This window comes from Eulemur rufifrons, chromosome 6 (genome assembly GCF_041146395.1).
Source record: "Eulemur rufifrons isolate Redbay chromosome 6, OSU_ERuf_1, whole genome shotgun sequence".
Lineage (NCBI taxonomy): Eukaryota > Metazoa > Chordata > Mammalia > Primates > Lemuridae > Eulemur > Eulemur rufifrons.
The window spans coordinates 69001586-69017432 of record NC_090988.1 but is presented as its reverse complement, the minus strand read 5'-3'; the positions used below and the strand labels follow the sequence as shown (position 1 = coordinate 69017432).

Here is a 15847-nt window from a genome sequence, read left to right as displayed (position 1 = left end):
GAGTCACATGTAGCTCCTGGCCCTCAAAAAGTAGCTGGGAAGGGTATTTGCAACCTGTGTGAGCTGTGTGTTTAATATAAAAATAAATATGGGCTGAGTTTTCCACACACGAGCTATGTAAAAGCATAACAGGAAAAACAGGGGAGCTTAGGATGGTCTGTTACACCTCAGGTCTCTCTCTTCAAGGTCCATTTGCAAAGCATTGAGTGGAGAAGGGAGGTGGCTACAGACCACTGCCCTCCAGCAAAGAGGGGGGCCCTGGAGGATACGGGACAGCGCCCGACTCTAGCAAAGCAACGAGGGCACCAAGGGCACCGTGACATTCCAGCACACGAAGGGAAAGGAACCGAAGGGTAGGCCACCTATTGCATCTCCTCCGTGGGCTTAAAACAACTAAGTAACAATTACCCTCTTGGTTTTTCATTTTCTTTATTAGTAAAATGAAAATAATATTGTAAAAGCCAGAGTTTGGGAGTTACGTAAGACACCCGGCACACAAAAGGGGTGCAGTACGCATCAGCCCCCACTCCCTGTCAGCCACCCAGGGCCGCAGAGTTGGAATATGCTCTCCCGGCACGTGTAAGGACCCTTCAGCACGTGTGAGCTCATGGGCCCCAGGCTTACCCTGGTGAGGACCTTGAATTATAAAAGTTGGCACAAAAAGTAAAGGACATCAAACAGTCTGGCCTTGAGAACAAATCCCTGATGACTCTTGCTGTCCATCACAGCCCAGGGCACAGCCACGGGTCTGGGGCGGAGGAGATGCTGATGACTCCGCTGAGACTTGGCATCTCTGCAGTGTTGCCTGATGGACTCGGGTGGAATTTCCCCTGGTTGAACACCTGGGCCCGTCGGAGTCACGTCCGAATGCTGACTGTGCTTTGCCGGCGTTGCTCACGGTGAAGAGCTCCAGGAAGGGCAGGTCTGCTCCAACGAGACGGCAGACAGTCCAGGCGGTGGCGGAAGGAAGGAGGGCCCTGCGGGCGTGATCAGTCACAGCGGGCTTCCTTCACCCCGCACGGTGGCTGTCGGCAGGAGCGTGTGCTGTTCATACTTCCCATGTGAGCATCAGTCACGGTCTCATCACAAACCTCTTTCATCCTAGAAGACCCACTAGCCTCTTAGCTTCTTACCACTCAGGGTTTGGGAATGATACGTGGGGGAGAGAATGAAATATGTTGCGTACTGTTACCCTGAGCCGGGCACGGCCCTAAGTTCTATCTCCGAGTCTTGGCAACACCACGGTCGTCATGAGGACGGCTGGAAGGGCCCGCAATGCCCCACGCACTGGGCCAGCAGCTTGCCCGTGTCTCCTCGTGCAACTGTTGCTGCCACTCCGGGCATCACTCTTCTCATTTGCAGGTGGAGACAGCCGGCTTCCCAGAGGGACAGAGGGGGACCGTGCAGGGCTCCCACAGGACCTGCCGTAGTTTCATACCTGCCTCGGAGCCCCTGCATTCTATTCCGCCCCTCTGTGCTCACATTTATCACACCTGCCTGTGTTACAATTAACTGTTGACACAAAGGGTGGTCTCTCTCCCCTCTGGGCCCCGAGCTTCTCCAGGGCAAGAAATGGAAAACCGTGGGACTGAGGTTTTCCTAAGGTCCCCAGAATCATTTTCTACAGGCTGCCACTTACTCTGCTTAGACGTGCAGCCAGCCCTGGTCTGGGGGTGGCCTGGAGGCCTGAGACTATCTGGTGGCATTGGGTGGGTGCCGGCACACAAGAGGCGAAGCTGGGAAAGGATGGAGGGTGCTGAGGACAAATGTCAGCTATTGCCCAGCCAGCTGCGACCCAGGCTGGAACCTGGGAGCTGTCCTTATCTTCTCTGGCTCCTTCCTGGCCCTCGTCAAACTGGCCTCCACGCTGGGCTGAGTTTAACGTAAAATGTGTCTTTAACTCCCCTGGCCTTGGTCTTCCCCAGAGCTGTGCCACTGCTCCGGACTCTGCAATAGCTTCCAACCTGCCCACCTCCCGCCCCCCATCTTGAATCTCCAACCCACCCCAGGCACCACCCTCGTAACAACACGCCCCCTGCCTGTACGTCCTCATGCTATTGCTCTGCTGGGGCCCCGCTCACACGTCCTGGAGATGCTGCAGCTGCTGCCGCTGGTGACGGACATTATGACAGTGAGCACCTGCTGAGTGCTTAGCGCCTGCAGGCCAGGCCCTGGGCCGAGAGTGCACACGATCTCACGGAAGCCTCACAACAGCCCTGTGAGATGGGCACGGTGACATTAAATAGCTTGCTCAAGGACACACAGCTGAGAGTGGTGGAACCAGCCCCAGACTCCATCCAGGTCAGACTCCAGAGCCCACGCTCTTCCCACCGACCTCTGCCTTAAGGCAGGGGTCATTAAGTCCTATTAGCTGTCCCAGCAGAAGTCATCGCTTCCTCTCTGGCCTGCTACCCCACCGCTCTCACACTGCCACAGCACCCTGCCCATGTTCTTCCCTCCGTTAGGATCTTGGCGACCTCATCTTGTTCGTCTTCCTTGGCTTCACAGTCTCTAGCATACGACAAACTCAGCAAACACGTTTTCAATGGGATTTTACTGCCTTTTACCTAGAGCCTCCCCAGAAGGTAGGCCACGGAAGGGTTTCCAGTTTGCAACCCCGGGACAGCCTGTGCTCTGGAAAGTTATGGGACCCGGAGGATGTTGCTAAGGAGGGAGGGCAGGCAGGGAGCAGCCCCTTTGGGGACCTCTCAAGAAGGGCCTGAGACTTCCTTCTCCCAAAGCACCCACTTTTGTTTCCCTCTCCTTTTCCTTCCCCACAGGATGCAGTCAGGAGGAAGGAAGAAAGGGACTCAGACCTCAAAGCAAGCTAGGACATTCCCAAGAAGTCAGGGCCTAAGCCCAGTTTCCTGAGAAGACACCCACTTGTTTTCTGTCTTCCTCATAAATTACTGGGCCAACATTTGCTATGAGACACGCAAGGCAGTCTGGGCTGCCCGTGTCAAAGTTGGACCACACTTCATTTCTCCACGGGCTGTTCTCCGCTAAATCTTTTTTTTAATCCTGGTCTCTGCCTGCTAAATCTATCAGAGACAGAGTGGGCTTGGGACTGTCAGAGAATTTCTCTCCTCTTCCGGCGGGCTGGCAGCTCAATTGTCCCTTCTCCTCTCATCAGTCTGCCTACTCAGTTGCCGATAAGGTTTCCCACACTCAGTAAATCAAGTGGGTCCACCATGGATGGGAGAGGAGGTGTACGGCTGACGTCTCCCCAGCCATCAGGGATGACTGATATTGGTAGCTGAGCCATCAATCAGCCAAACCACCCATGTCAGATGACGTCACAGCCACGCAGGGAAAGCTGTCACTTGTTCTGCAACACTTGGGAGAATTAATCTTGCCCTCTGCATGACTCTGCACTTGCTTGTTCTACCCAGAGAGCTGCTTAGAGAAACAGGGGCCACTATATTTGCCCGGGATATGAAACACCAAGGAAAATATCAGAGAGGGAAAAGTATGGTTTCTGTGAATTCGTACACCATTAAGAGCCGTCAGCGAGCAAACACCAAGGGAAGCAGAGAGGAATGGAAAGACCCCTCGACTGGATCTGGGCCAGCCCCATCACCAACCTGTCGGGCTACCCTGGCCTGCACCTTCATCTCAGAGCCTCTTTGAATCTTTAAAGTCTGTCTGTATTAAGAGGAGGGTGGTGCCTTAGAGGCAAGTGACTTGCTTGATATAAATGTGCATTTGGTCTCTGCCCCTGTTCCTGGCACAGAGCTCCTAAATCCTTGGAATTTCCTGAGTGACAGGGGTGAGAAGAGCATCTTTTGTTATTCATAACAGGCCCCTTTCAACATACCTGGACTTACACTACTCAGGTGACTCTTAGAGGATGGGGGAAGCTTCCAGGGAACCATGCGATTAGAGGGTTGGAACTTCTAGCCCACCCTCCAATTTCCAGGAAAGGGGAGGGGGTGCTGGAGATTGACTCAGTCTTGAATGGCCAGTGATTTCATCAATCACGCCTACATAATGCGACCCCCATAAAAATCCTAACCCAGGGGCTCAGACAGCTTCCAGGTTGGTGAACACACGGAGGGGCCAGGGGATGGCACCCATGGAGAGGGGAAGGAAGCTCCGCATCGCCCCCCAGACCTGGCCCTGCGTACCTCTTCATCTGGCTGTTCATTTGTGTCCTTTATAATACGACTTCTAATAAACCAGTCATAGTAAGTAAAGTATTTCCTTGAGTTCTGTGAGCCACTACAGCAAATTATCGAACCTGAGGTGGGGGTCATGGGAGCCTCTGTTTTGTAGCCAAGTTGGATAGAAGTATGGGTAACCTGGGGGCCCAGTCCTTGCAAATCGCATCTGAGGTGGGGTTGGAGGGCGATCTGGTGGGACTGAGCCTTTGACTGGTGGGGTCTAGGCTAATTCTATGCAGATAGTGTCAGAATTGAATTGAATTGTAGGACACCAGCTGGTGTAGGAGAATTGGTTGGTGTGGGGGGAAAACCCCACAAGTGCGTGTCAGAGTGTTGTGAACAGAGAGTTTTCATTCACTTGCTCAAGGCCTTACAGATGGGTCTGTCTGCAGAGCTGAGTGGTTGCCGTTCCATGACGGCTCAATCTTCCTAATCCCACCAAGACCCACCCACTGGCTGGCAACCTGAACTTCCCCGGCCTTCCAAGAACCCCACAGGCAAAGATCATTTCAGCGGGATCAGCCTGGAGAAAAAAGAACCTATCCTTTTCAAATCTGAGAGGTGCCTGCCACACCCTGCCGGGAGGTGCCAGGAATCAGTGCCTTTCAGGACGGCCTCTCCTAAAATCATTTATCTTGGCCGCAGGGTGTATTTTGGCTGTAAGGAGTACTCTGGCTTCCTCTCCTATCAGTTTGCCAGGAACAACAGCCTATCAAGGTCACTCCAGGTCTGGCTTGGAAAGACGAAAAGGAAGATTCATCAGACAAGAAAGAATCTTTCACGCCATCAAGGTATCCTTTGACTTAGGGTGCTGCCTGCTCTGCTCTATGCGGACTTGGCCAGACACTCCCCGCACGTTTGTCCCCTAACGTTCAACGGAGGAAGGAATAGTGGAATGGGGACCCCGCCATCTTCCACCAGCCCACAGGGCAAAATGGCCCCTAGTGCCCTGAGCTGTCTCTTTTTCCTGCAGTGCCACTGTCAAGTTCACTGGGATGGAGTAGTGCAAAGGTCTGGGACAAACAGAGAGTACAGGGCCAAGAACAAGGAAGACACATGGCTGGGTCCTCGAGCTCCATGGGGCTTCAGTCTTAGGTCACATATTCATTCAGAGGGATGTGACTGGTCTGCCATATTTAAGGTCAGTTGCAGCATTCAGGAAATGTTTACTGAGTACTTACTATGGAACAGGCACTGTGCCAGCCAATGAAGATACAGGAGCATTTAAGACAGATTTAACCATAACCTTTAGAGCTTACAGCAAGTATAGGTTTTGTACCCTTCTCCTTTTATAAATAAATAAATAAATATATTTACACATACACATAAATATACATATACATCACATATATACATATGTATACATTTATACATACACATAAATATATACATACACACATGTACACACACACACACACACACACACAAATTCTGATGTAGTACTACCAGTGCTGTTACACATACATTAAATATCAAGGGAGCTCAGAGAAAAGAGTTACTACAACTGCTTGGCTGGAATCAGAGAAGGCAAAGAAGAGGTGACCTGGCAGGCAATGAAGAGAAAGGCACAGGACATCACACATGCAAATGATGCATGGAAGCCTAAAACATCCTGTTAGGGACGGAATGTGTGCTCTCTGCAAACTCATATGTTGAAGCCCTAATTCCCAATGTGATGGTATTGGGAGGGGGAGTCTTTTGGAGGGAATTAGGTTTAGATGAGGTCACAAGGGTAGAGCCCCTGGGATGGGGTTAGTGCCCCTTATAAGATGAGGAAGACATACCAGAGCTTCCTCTTTCTGTAGGTGAGAACATAGCAAGAAGGTGGCTGTCTGCAAGCCAGGAAGAGAGACCTCACCAGAATCCAACCAGACTGGCACCCTGATCTCAAACTTCCCAGCCTACAGAACTGTGAGAAACAAATGCCTGCTGTTTAAACCACCTAGTCTATTGTATTTTATTATAGCAGGTTCAGCTGACTCACACACATCTTGCCGTATTTATGGAGCTACAAGTGCAGTTAGTTCTCTGTATCCATGGGTTCTGCATCTATAGATTCAACCAACTTCAAATCAAAAATATTTAAAAAAATTAAAAATACAACAATCATACAAAGAAAAATACAGTAAAACAACTATTTACATGGCCTTTACATTGTATTAGGTAGTATAAGTTATCCAGAGATGATTTTAAGCATACGGGAAGACGTATGCAGGTAATATGCAAATACTATGCCATTTTATAGAAGGGCTTGAGCATCTGCAGATTTTGGTATCTGCTGGGATCCTGGAACCAAACCCCCAGGGATACTGAGGGAGAATTTAATTCAGCAGGCACGGGCTTCCTCAGCTTCCGAGGAGTTGAGTCTTCTAGCAGGCATCCGTGCCCACATCTGTTGGTGGAGTAGTCCCTGCCACCAAACAGGGAAGACTGCAGCCTTCTTAAGATACCAGACATAACACGCCCGTAGTCCCAGCTACTTGGGAGGCTGAGGCAGGAGGATCTGTCAAGCCCAGGATTTCGAGGTTACAGTGAGCTATGCCACTGTACTCCAGCCTGGGCGAGACAGCAAAATCCTGTCTCTTAAAAAAAAAAAGGGCCACTAGGTGAGACCAGGCTGCTCACACCCTGCTTTCTCTCCCACGCCAGACTATGGGTTGGGCCACATTGGAAAGCTAACTTCCTCACCCCTAAATTCCACCAACTGGGAGTCTTAAACCAACACAATGACCTTTTACACTTAAAAGCCACTGAGACCACAGCATCACATCCTACATCGGCCACTAGGTGGACACCACAGGCTATGCTGTGCTGGCTCTGTCCGAATGTTCTATAAATAGAGCCACCGAGTTTCACAGCTGGTGGTGGCAAGTTACACAAGCCCAAGGTCCTGCCAGCGTAGGCACCAAGAATAGACCATTCTCAAAATATTAAATACCTACTATGTCGTAATCTCTGGGTTTAGAAAAATAATGGGCAATGTCTGTCTTCTATGAACTCCAAGAGAAAGATACACACACACAAAATGTGCATGACATTTCTCATATATCCCAGACTCTTTACTGGGTGCTTTTCAAGCCCTATCTCTAATTTTCAAAGGTGAAGAACTTGCTCTAGTTCACTTGGCAGAAGCAGGATTCAATCTCAAGTCTGTTTGCCTGGTGAGACCATACTCTTCCCTCCACACCATCCAGTCCCTCTCAGACACTTCACATGCAAAGCGAAAGGCTTATACACTAGGCTAGCTGTGAACCAAGGCTACCAGAAACACATGAGACAGCGCTAACTCTGACCATGGAAGTCCTGGAGGACATCACAGGGGAAGTGTTTTTTTCAGGATCAGTCAGATGGGCTCGAGGGGAAAGGACTTACAGGGAGAAGGCAGCATATCCCCACAGAGCTTTGCAAATGTAGGAGCCAGCCTTTGGTGACAGCAGGCAGCCCAGAGCAGTGGGAAGTTTGGGGTACGTGACAGGGATATGGCAGGCCTAAGTCAGGGAAGGCAGAGGAGGCGAAGACCATTAAGAGCCTCCACATCCAGTTAAGGGGTTCAGATCTGTTCCACAGGCACTAGGAAGCCATCAAAGGTTCTGAGAGCGAGAAACTTCTGATGTTAAATTTAAATGGCTGCTTTTTTTTCCATGAAGGGATCTATATTAATACTTTGGAACATTATACAACTCAGTGCCTCCTTTGAAAAGAAAAAAAAAAGTCCTTGCCAACATATGGGCGCGGAGTCTGGTCCGTCCCTTTAACTTTATTCCATACCACATGGCGCTCTGTATTTTTAGAATATGAGTAGAGGATCGACTTCACAGATCAAAACTTAGAGAAATCTCATCTGTTATTTTCATTTCTTTTCCACTATAGCCAATGCCCAATTTATCAATCTAATAAAAGGAAGTGGTGAGATCACATGACAACTCGTACTTAGACATTTCTAGTATATACTATATACAATATAGGGAGGGGTCTGATACACACGTACATACACAGAGGCTCTTGCCATTAATGTCTCAGCGAAACTCCATAGTAATAAAGTCATTTTAGCCCCACCTTATAGAGAATTGAAGGATACACACAGGTGCATATACACACACCCCCAGTGAACAAAAGGAATGAGAGACATCAAAAAATAGCTGATATACCAAGCTGGGGTACGTGTCACTTTAAACACAAAGGTTTTAGGCTTTTGGAAACTAGAATTTACTTTCATATCATATTTTCTAAGTAAACTTGCTGTAAACTTTTACAAGAACTTGCCTCAAAGAACCTCTGTACTGATTGATATTTTACTCATACATCAAGGCGATGTTTCTACTAGCCAAATAAACATCTGGATGAAAACTTTAATCATTTCACTGTTTCCAAGTGCCCGGATGTTTTAGGTTGATAAGACATCTAGACCCTGGCTGAAATTTTGGTCTTTATCAGATATTTGTCTTTGATCAGATACAATCTCAAAGAGAAGTCTAACTGGAGAAAGTTAAAAACCGTATCAACTGTAGTGCTTCAAAGCTTAGGGACGTTAAGTGACGTGCCTAATGTCACAGAGCAGGAGGGAGGCCAGGCAGCGTCTAAGACCTGATCTGTCAGATGTCTTAGTCTGTTTCCCTTCCATTACATCGATTGCCTCAATAATGACTTACTTAGCAGATTCTGAAGCATGGAATACATGACCAGCCTTTTAATATTTACAACTTGCTCAGTTTACATGAAGTAAAAGAAATGAGCAGAGAAGACTTTTAAGTGGCATGCCCTGAACTCAGCGTGTAAGCCCTCAAAGCAGATATTCACAGGCATTCCCACAGGGTGGAGACATACTTAACAAATGTTCTAGAATGTTAAAACTAGAAGGAGCATTAAGCGTCATCTGGGCTACCTCTCCTCATCTTGAAGGTAAGTTTCTACATTAAAAAGGATAAGAGAAGAAAAACCAGACCAGACTTCTCCAATTTCAGTAATTGGGTGGTTTGCTTACATTTCTGCATTTTTATCTACACTTGCTCTAAGCGCTATTGCACATGCTAAAATGTAAGCCTCACAAAGCAGAAACTGAAATGTAAACATTTGTGCTTTTTAGCAAGGGGAAAGGCTCTGGTTTGGGCCATTAAAGAAACCAGGAGTTTCTCACCGTGTTATCTCCAAGTTTCAGGCTAGAAGTGTTTCAATGTCTCCACCTTGTGGACACTATCAACACTACATCAAAATAAATTCACTGACCATCTATTTACAACTAAGACTGGTCTGATGACAAAATAAACACTTTATTACAGGATTTTTTGGTAGTATACTGAAATGGGAACTGGTAATGATAAACTTAAGGCTGTGCTGAACACCCAAAGTCTTCTAAACAATGATAAAAATATTAAATTATGTGCAATTCAGTTTTAGTTAATAGGTGCACAGTATTAACTAAAACTGAATTGCACACAATCTGTTTTTCATGTTTATGGAAAAGTAGAAATACAAAATGATGCTCTAAGTTGACTAGATCATTTAACTTATCAGTCCATTAACTTTCCCAGCCATTCCAGATAGCAGAAATTTATTATATTATAAGGGTTTTGTGGCTTCTGTTTTCAAAGATTTCACTACCCAAGATGGTTCTAAAAGTGACAGGCTGAAAACCAAAGCACCTCTATGCCTAAGGTTTTAATTAAATAAAAAAAAGTTTTCTAGTCATCACAGGTTGAACTAAGCAAAATTAAATGAATTTTGAAATAAACTCTAGTCATTGTGAATTTCAATACAGCAATAACATGTTGGCAAGACGGGACAAGACAGCGGGTAAGGAAATGGTCTGGAGCCGGGAGCTCCGGGCTCCGTCCCTCAACGGCCGCAGGGCCTTGGGCAAGTTATTGAACCTTCCTGGACTACAGCGCCCTCACGTGTAAAATGGGGGTTATTACGTCATCTACTTCAGAGGACTGCCGTGAGGACAGAACAAGATGGTATGTGTAAAGCACCTAGCACAGAGCTTGGCTTACGGTTGGAGAGTTGGCTATTACTTAAATTATCAAAATGCTGACTCACCCATGGGGTTCGTGATCACTATTTTCATGGAAATGAGTCGTTATTCTCAATTTTTCTCATCTGTAATTTTGATTGCTAGAACGTTCAAGGTGGAAAAGACCTTGGAGAATTTCTGGGCAAGTCATGTGAACAGATGGAGTCTCAGGCAAGTGGATTAAAGAGATGCACCTTAAGTTTACACAGTAAGCCAAGAGGGGAGCAAATTTTAATACATGGCATGTTCCCTCTAAAAGGGCCCCTAAATATCGTCTCATCGCTTTAACTCTACATGTGAGCAAACAGAGAAGCAGGGAAGTTGGATTTGTTCCTTCACTTGCTGGTTCACGTGTCCATTAATTCAGCAATATTTATACGTTCCTATTATATACAGTGCACTGGGCATTTGGCGGTGAACAAGCAAGGATGTCTTGGCTTCACGGTGCTTACTACTACGAGCAGGAGGGGCCAGGGAGACAAAAAAAGGTAAACACATAATCAAGACAATTTCAAATAGCGATAAGCTTTCAAAGGTGCCTAACACAGCGTGGTGGAGATGCCAAGGGCAGGAGGCAGGACATATATCTATTTCAAATTAAATGGCTGAGGAGAGCTGCTCCAAGGAGGTGTCAGCTGAGCTTCAAGAAGGACTGAGCCATGCAAAGGCCTGGGAAACAGAACCCAGGCTGAGAAACAGAGAGCAAAGGCCACGAGGCAGGAAAGAGCTTGGGGACACTGAGGCCTGGAAGGGACAGGGGCAGCAGGATGAGGTCTGAGGGGCAGGCATGGGCCAGATCCCGCAGGACCAAGTGGGCAATGCTCAGGAGTCCTCAGTGCAGGGTTTGGTCTAAGGGACTGATGCAACATGGCTTGTTTTCAAATGTCACTCTGGTGCTGGTGAAGCCTCATGAGTTACTGGCCAAGCCTGGACTTCCCAGGCCTTCTGACTCACAGCCCAGCTACTCCATGCAGCCTTTGACACAGACAGGGGAAACTGAGGCAGAAAGTTTGACCTCCTCTGGAGAACTTAAAGCCTTGCAAAACAGAAACCAGGTGTCACGCCTTCTCCTGCTCTGAAAAAGAGAGCAGCCCCCGGTACTCACCCGCTGGTAATGTCATCTGTCCGGATGTTCTTGCTCAGAACGTCCCCATCACTCATGTAGCCAGGGGCATCCATGCTGATGCCTTCCAGGTCCATCTCATCTCCTGCCTTGTCCGAGACATCCACGTGGCAGATGCTGCTGCCCCTGGAGGCCAGCTGCCTTCTCAGAGGGGCCGAGTACACGTACCGACCAGACTCGGCGTTGATGAACCTGCTGGCGTTGGCACGAGGCGGGTACCCGTTGCCCATCGAGGGGGCGTCTCCTGCTTGAAGCCGAGGGCTGGACTGGCCCAGTCGCCAGGACAGAGGGGTGGGCCTCCCCGTCAGGCTGAGGATGCTACGGCCACTTATCTCCGTGGTGACGTTGGTGTCAAATGTAGTTTCCAATGTGCTAAAAACACAGAACCAGGCTGGATTAGACCCTGACATGCCTAGCATCCTTTGCAGTTTATATGTTCTTTAACTTTTTAGAATTATGAACTACTTCTCATATACATGCACCAAAAAAAGGATAAAACAGCAACAGGCCCCAACATACCACCGGGTGTATTTCCTTTGTTAAAAATGAAAAAGGGAAGTTCCACATCTACATAATTCTGAAAAGCCCAGTGGAGACTTTTTCCCCTAAAACATGGTACAAGATACCCACCACCAATTACTTTAATGAAATGATCTTACCTATTGGAATTTTCTTTCCAATCTGGGAGAAGAAACAGAAAATGCTGAACTGGCACAGCTAAGGCATGAAGGTCCCTGCTTGCCCATTCATTCTAGGATGTTGCATCATAGCTCCTTTTTTCCGAGGATAGGAGGCACCAGCCCATCAGGAGTTCCCAGTATTCCTAATACCACATTTTATACCCTCAGCTCCCTCCTGACTGAGCAGGTGGAGGCAGCCCTGATTTTCTAACCCACTGAGGTCCATTTCCCCCAGACTTTTGCTTCTCCCATATTGCATCTAAAAAGACTGAAAAGATTGGCAAATGCCAAGGCTTGAGTTCTTTCATAACTCAGGTCACGTGGGTTGGAATGTGCCAGGAGATTGAGCTCATCCTTGGGCATCAGAAAGACCCTATTGCAGCCCGTTCTCCAGACAGCCCTGCAGGCTCTTTCGCACAGTCAAGACCATCATCTGCCCCTCCTCAGAGCTGCACTGGGATTTCCTAATCGAGCAGTGAGAGTCTTCCCTGTAGAAGAAACCACTGAAGCCTTCCTTGCTGTCATGATTATCATCCTACCGGCAAACTGCTGTACCGACATTAAGTCAGTGTCAGTGACTATGGTGGGAAGAGGGATGTTTCACACCTATCAGAGCGTTACAAGATCCAGCATCCGACTCCACGTCATTCAAACACCTAGAGGTTCAGGAGAGCACCGCCCTGAAACCCCAGGTTTATTTTCCACTGGAAGAGCCAGTTTGGTGCCTGGAACTGTTTTTGTTTCCCTTTGATCCTGGAAGTGGCCTTGCTTTCCTCATATTGGAGTCCTAGGTTTTGGGTCCTGGTCCTACTGAAGATAGAACCCATGGTGGTTAACCCTGAGGAAGCCCTGTGGTCTCCTCACTATAGTCGCTTACCAAAGAAACTAAAGTTGGAGAAGCCAGGGAGGCACCCTGGGGGTTCGGCTAGGGTAACGAGGACTTTTCCTTGGTTTCTACAACCTGCAAAACCTCGTTCTGCCAAAATCATGAAGGACATCCCAGGGTTACATCCTCGTCAACTCCTTGTTCAACAATGAAAGCAACCTGATACATGTTCTCAATGGCATCCTAGATCTCATCCAAGTCCATCACAGTTTAAACATGACCATAAGTTTTTATAAATATTTCCTTATGTGTTTTATGCACGTGCATGACTAACATTATTACAGAGTGTTGCATATCAGAAGACAGGGTAGGAATTCAACTTCTTCAATCTATCACACAGGTCAAATATAGTTCACCTGCTTGTTTCAACAGTACAAAATAGTTTTAGAAAACATAAGTAAAGTGAAATTTAAATACAGTTGGTGTACTATACCCTCTATTGAATGAATTTTGCAACCTTCTGCTTTGGGGAGGAATCTGTCTATACTAATTTTTATTCCCGGTAACTCTTTTCTGCATGTTGCATGGTGTTCTTTGTGAATTCCAATACATTTGGAGAGCAAGGTTATTTGTTTCAGTATTAACCAAATCACTTTGCCAGTGGTATGAACATGGGAGAAGCAGTGAAAATCAAGACACCAGCCAGTTCAGTAAAGTAATTCATGCTGCAGATACCTGTGTGTAACCTGAGTTCCCCGTAAACTAGACATGGTTTCCTCCAAGTTCTGCCGCAGATCAGCGATGTTCTTCACTGTCCGCAGCCGGCGAGCCTCCGGATCTTCCCCTGGAAAGATGAGGGTTAAGGCTGGTTTAATTCTCTAATAGATCATGAGCTTGATGACAATAGCAACCATGTCCGTGACCACAGCCATATTCCGTGCTCAGAGCCTGGCTGGCAGCGGGTGCTTAAATAAGGATTTGAGAATGAACAAATGATTAAAGGGATGCTCAAAGGATGTGTCGAGTCCCAGGAGATTCTTCCTTCAGGTCCCTCCTGGAGTAGCAGACGACTAGCATGTGGGGGAAGCAAAGCACGTAGTCTGAGACACAAATACATTTTCACACCGTCTCCCATAATGACATACTCAGGTTAGGCTGAACCACTCCCTGGGAATCATCTTCTGCCCATGCAAAAGTGTGTGTGTTTTTTGTTTTGTTTTCTCACCTACTGGTAATATCTGCAGCTGTCTATAGGCCCTACTTTATAAACAGAGCTCACAGTAACTAAAAGATCTGCACTTGTTAATCACAGATATTTCTGCAGAGAGAGATCTGCCTTCTTCCTTGTTGGAGGTATTATGTCATCTCAGATTCAAGCTCCTCTACTTACTGGCTGTGTGACTGTGGGCCAGGTGCTGGCTCTCTCCATCCTTCAGACTCCACTTTCCGAAAGTGAGCATGGTAACAGGACTGACCCCAAGGGGCAGTTGTGGGGATGAAATGGATCGGGCCTGGAGACCCCTTAGCACAGTGCCCACATCAGCACTCAGCACAAGCCAAGTGTGCGGCAGAGCAGGGAGCCATGAGGAAACAGCTGGGTTCTCTTTGGTGGGACCACAGCCTTCTATTCTCTGGGCTCAATTTTCCACAAGACACTTGGCTGAGTGGAGTCCTAGCTGGTGCTAATGTTACATGAGAATATGCCACACACCGGCTAAGATGCCACATGCCCTCTCAGCACAGGTTTGTCTCAGGTTCTCTGGCTCTCCTGCTTCATTTGGCCTTGAAAGGCGAAGCGGAGAAGGGGAAAAACTACAATAATGACTAATAGAATCATACATTTTCTCCCTTGGAGTAATTTCAGGGAGGGCTGAGAAGATGGAGGAACCATAATCAAGGTTCTTTAAAAGCCTAAGACCATTTTCAAGTGTTGAGCAACATTTTTAAAGGAATCTCCACACAGAACATAGTCCACATGGGCAGCAGCAAGTGGGACTGACATTAGACACTCAGTTGAACGTCCAACAATTATCATTGATAGGGCAACTGGCAGTTAAGAAATGCCACAAAATTAACTTTTCTTCTGAAATGAGTAACAACTTCCTCAGGTTGTTCCTGGCATGGTGGTGCTTGGAGGCTGGGGGTGGAGTAAATGACGGATATGTGATTTTATGGAGGAAATTTACCATAGCGAACTCTCTATCCTTGAAAATTCAAGTGTTTTCAATCCTCTTTCCCCCTTTTGAACCCAAAGAAATTTGGAAGGTATTTTTCTTCTACCTGAAAAGTAGTCAAACTTGCATTCCCACTCGATTCTTTGAAATACATATATATGTATGAGTTTTTAAACATAAGCAGTTTGTTCCTCCAATGGCCTTGGAAGAATGAAATTGCATCTATTGCCTGGGCCATCAACTAAATTTTTTACTGCCAGTTTGGCCACATTTTACCTGCACATGGCTGCCATAAAGGTACTGATCCTTTGGACAGCTCTAGGCTGTACAGAAAACACTGATTATGAAGCTAAGTCTAGGCACAAGTCCTCAAATTGCCTCCATCATTAACTTAATCACAAACTATAATAACTATATTTACTTATTCATGTCTCTATTAATGACATATTTGCCTGTCTTAACTCTCTGTTAGAAATTCAAAGACCTTTGAGATAGGGATGATATTTCATCTTCACTTTTGGCAACCCACACACAAATCCATAGGTGCCTAAGAGATACCTATTGTCCGATTCATGTTTGCTCAGCGTGGGGTTGCTGGAGAAGCATGGACTGTGCATTCTCACAGGTAAAGATCTGACTCGTGGCGTTGCCACTTATTAGCCACTTGACCTTGGATGTGTCACTTATCCTCACTGAATGTCATCTATAAGGTGGGGATAAAAACTCTCCCCTAGAAGGGCTAGTGTGAGAGGGTACATATGACATACCAACCACAAAACGAGGGCTCGGTACACGTGAGCATTCTGTTTCCCTCTTGTGGGTCCTGTTGGGAAACGTTTGCGCCCTACACTACAACAGATCCCAAGGGTAA

At 47.1% G+C, this 15847-nt stretch overlaps 1 protein-coding gene across 4 annotated transcripts in view; it reads right to left on the bottom strand.

Annotated features, from left to right (window-relative positions):
- Window positions 1-15847, bottom strand: part of NAV2 (neuron navigator 2) — a 691715-nt gene that overhangs the window by 136972 nt on the left and 538896 nt on the right. For 3 of the 4 annotated variants that reach the window (XM_069471196.1, XM_069471194.1, XM_069471195.1), the window contains 2 exons: window positions 13538-13646; window positions 11279-11668 (listed from right to left, as the gene is read on the bottom strand). In XM_069471196.1, coding sequence (XP_069327297.1) covers window positions 11279-11668; window positions 13538-13646 — 499 coding nt within the window. Of the gene's footprint in view, window positions 1-11278; window positions 11669-13537; window positions 13647-15847 lie in introns of those variants that run through there. The other variant, XM_069471197.1, reaches the window with a different exon arrangement.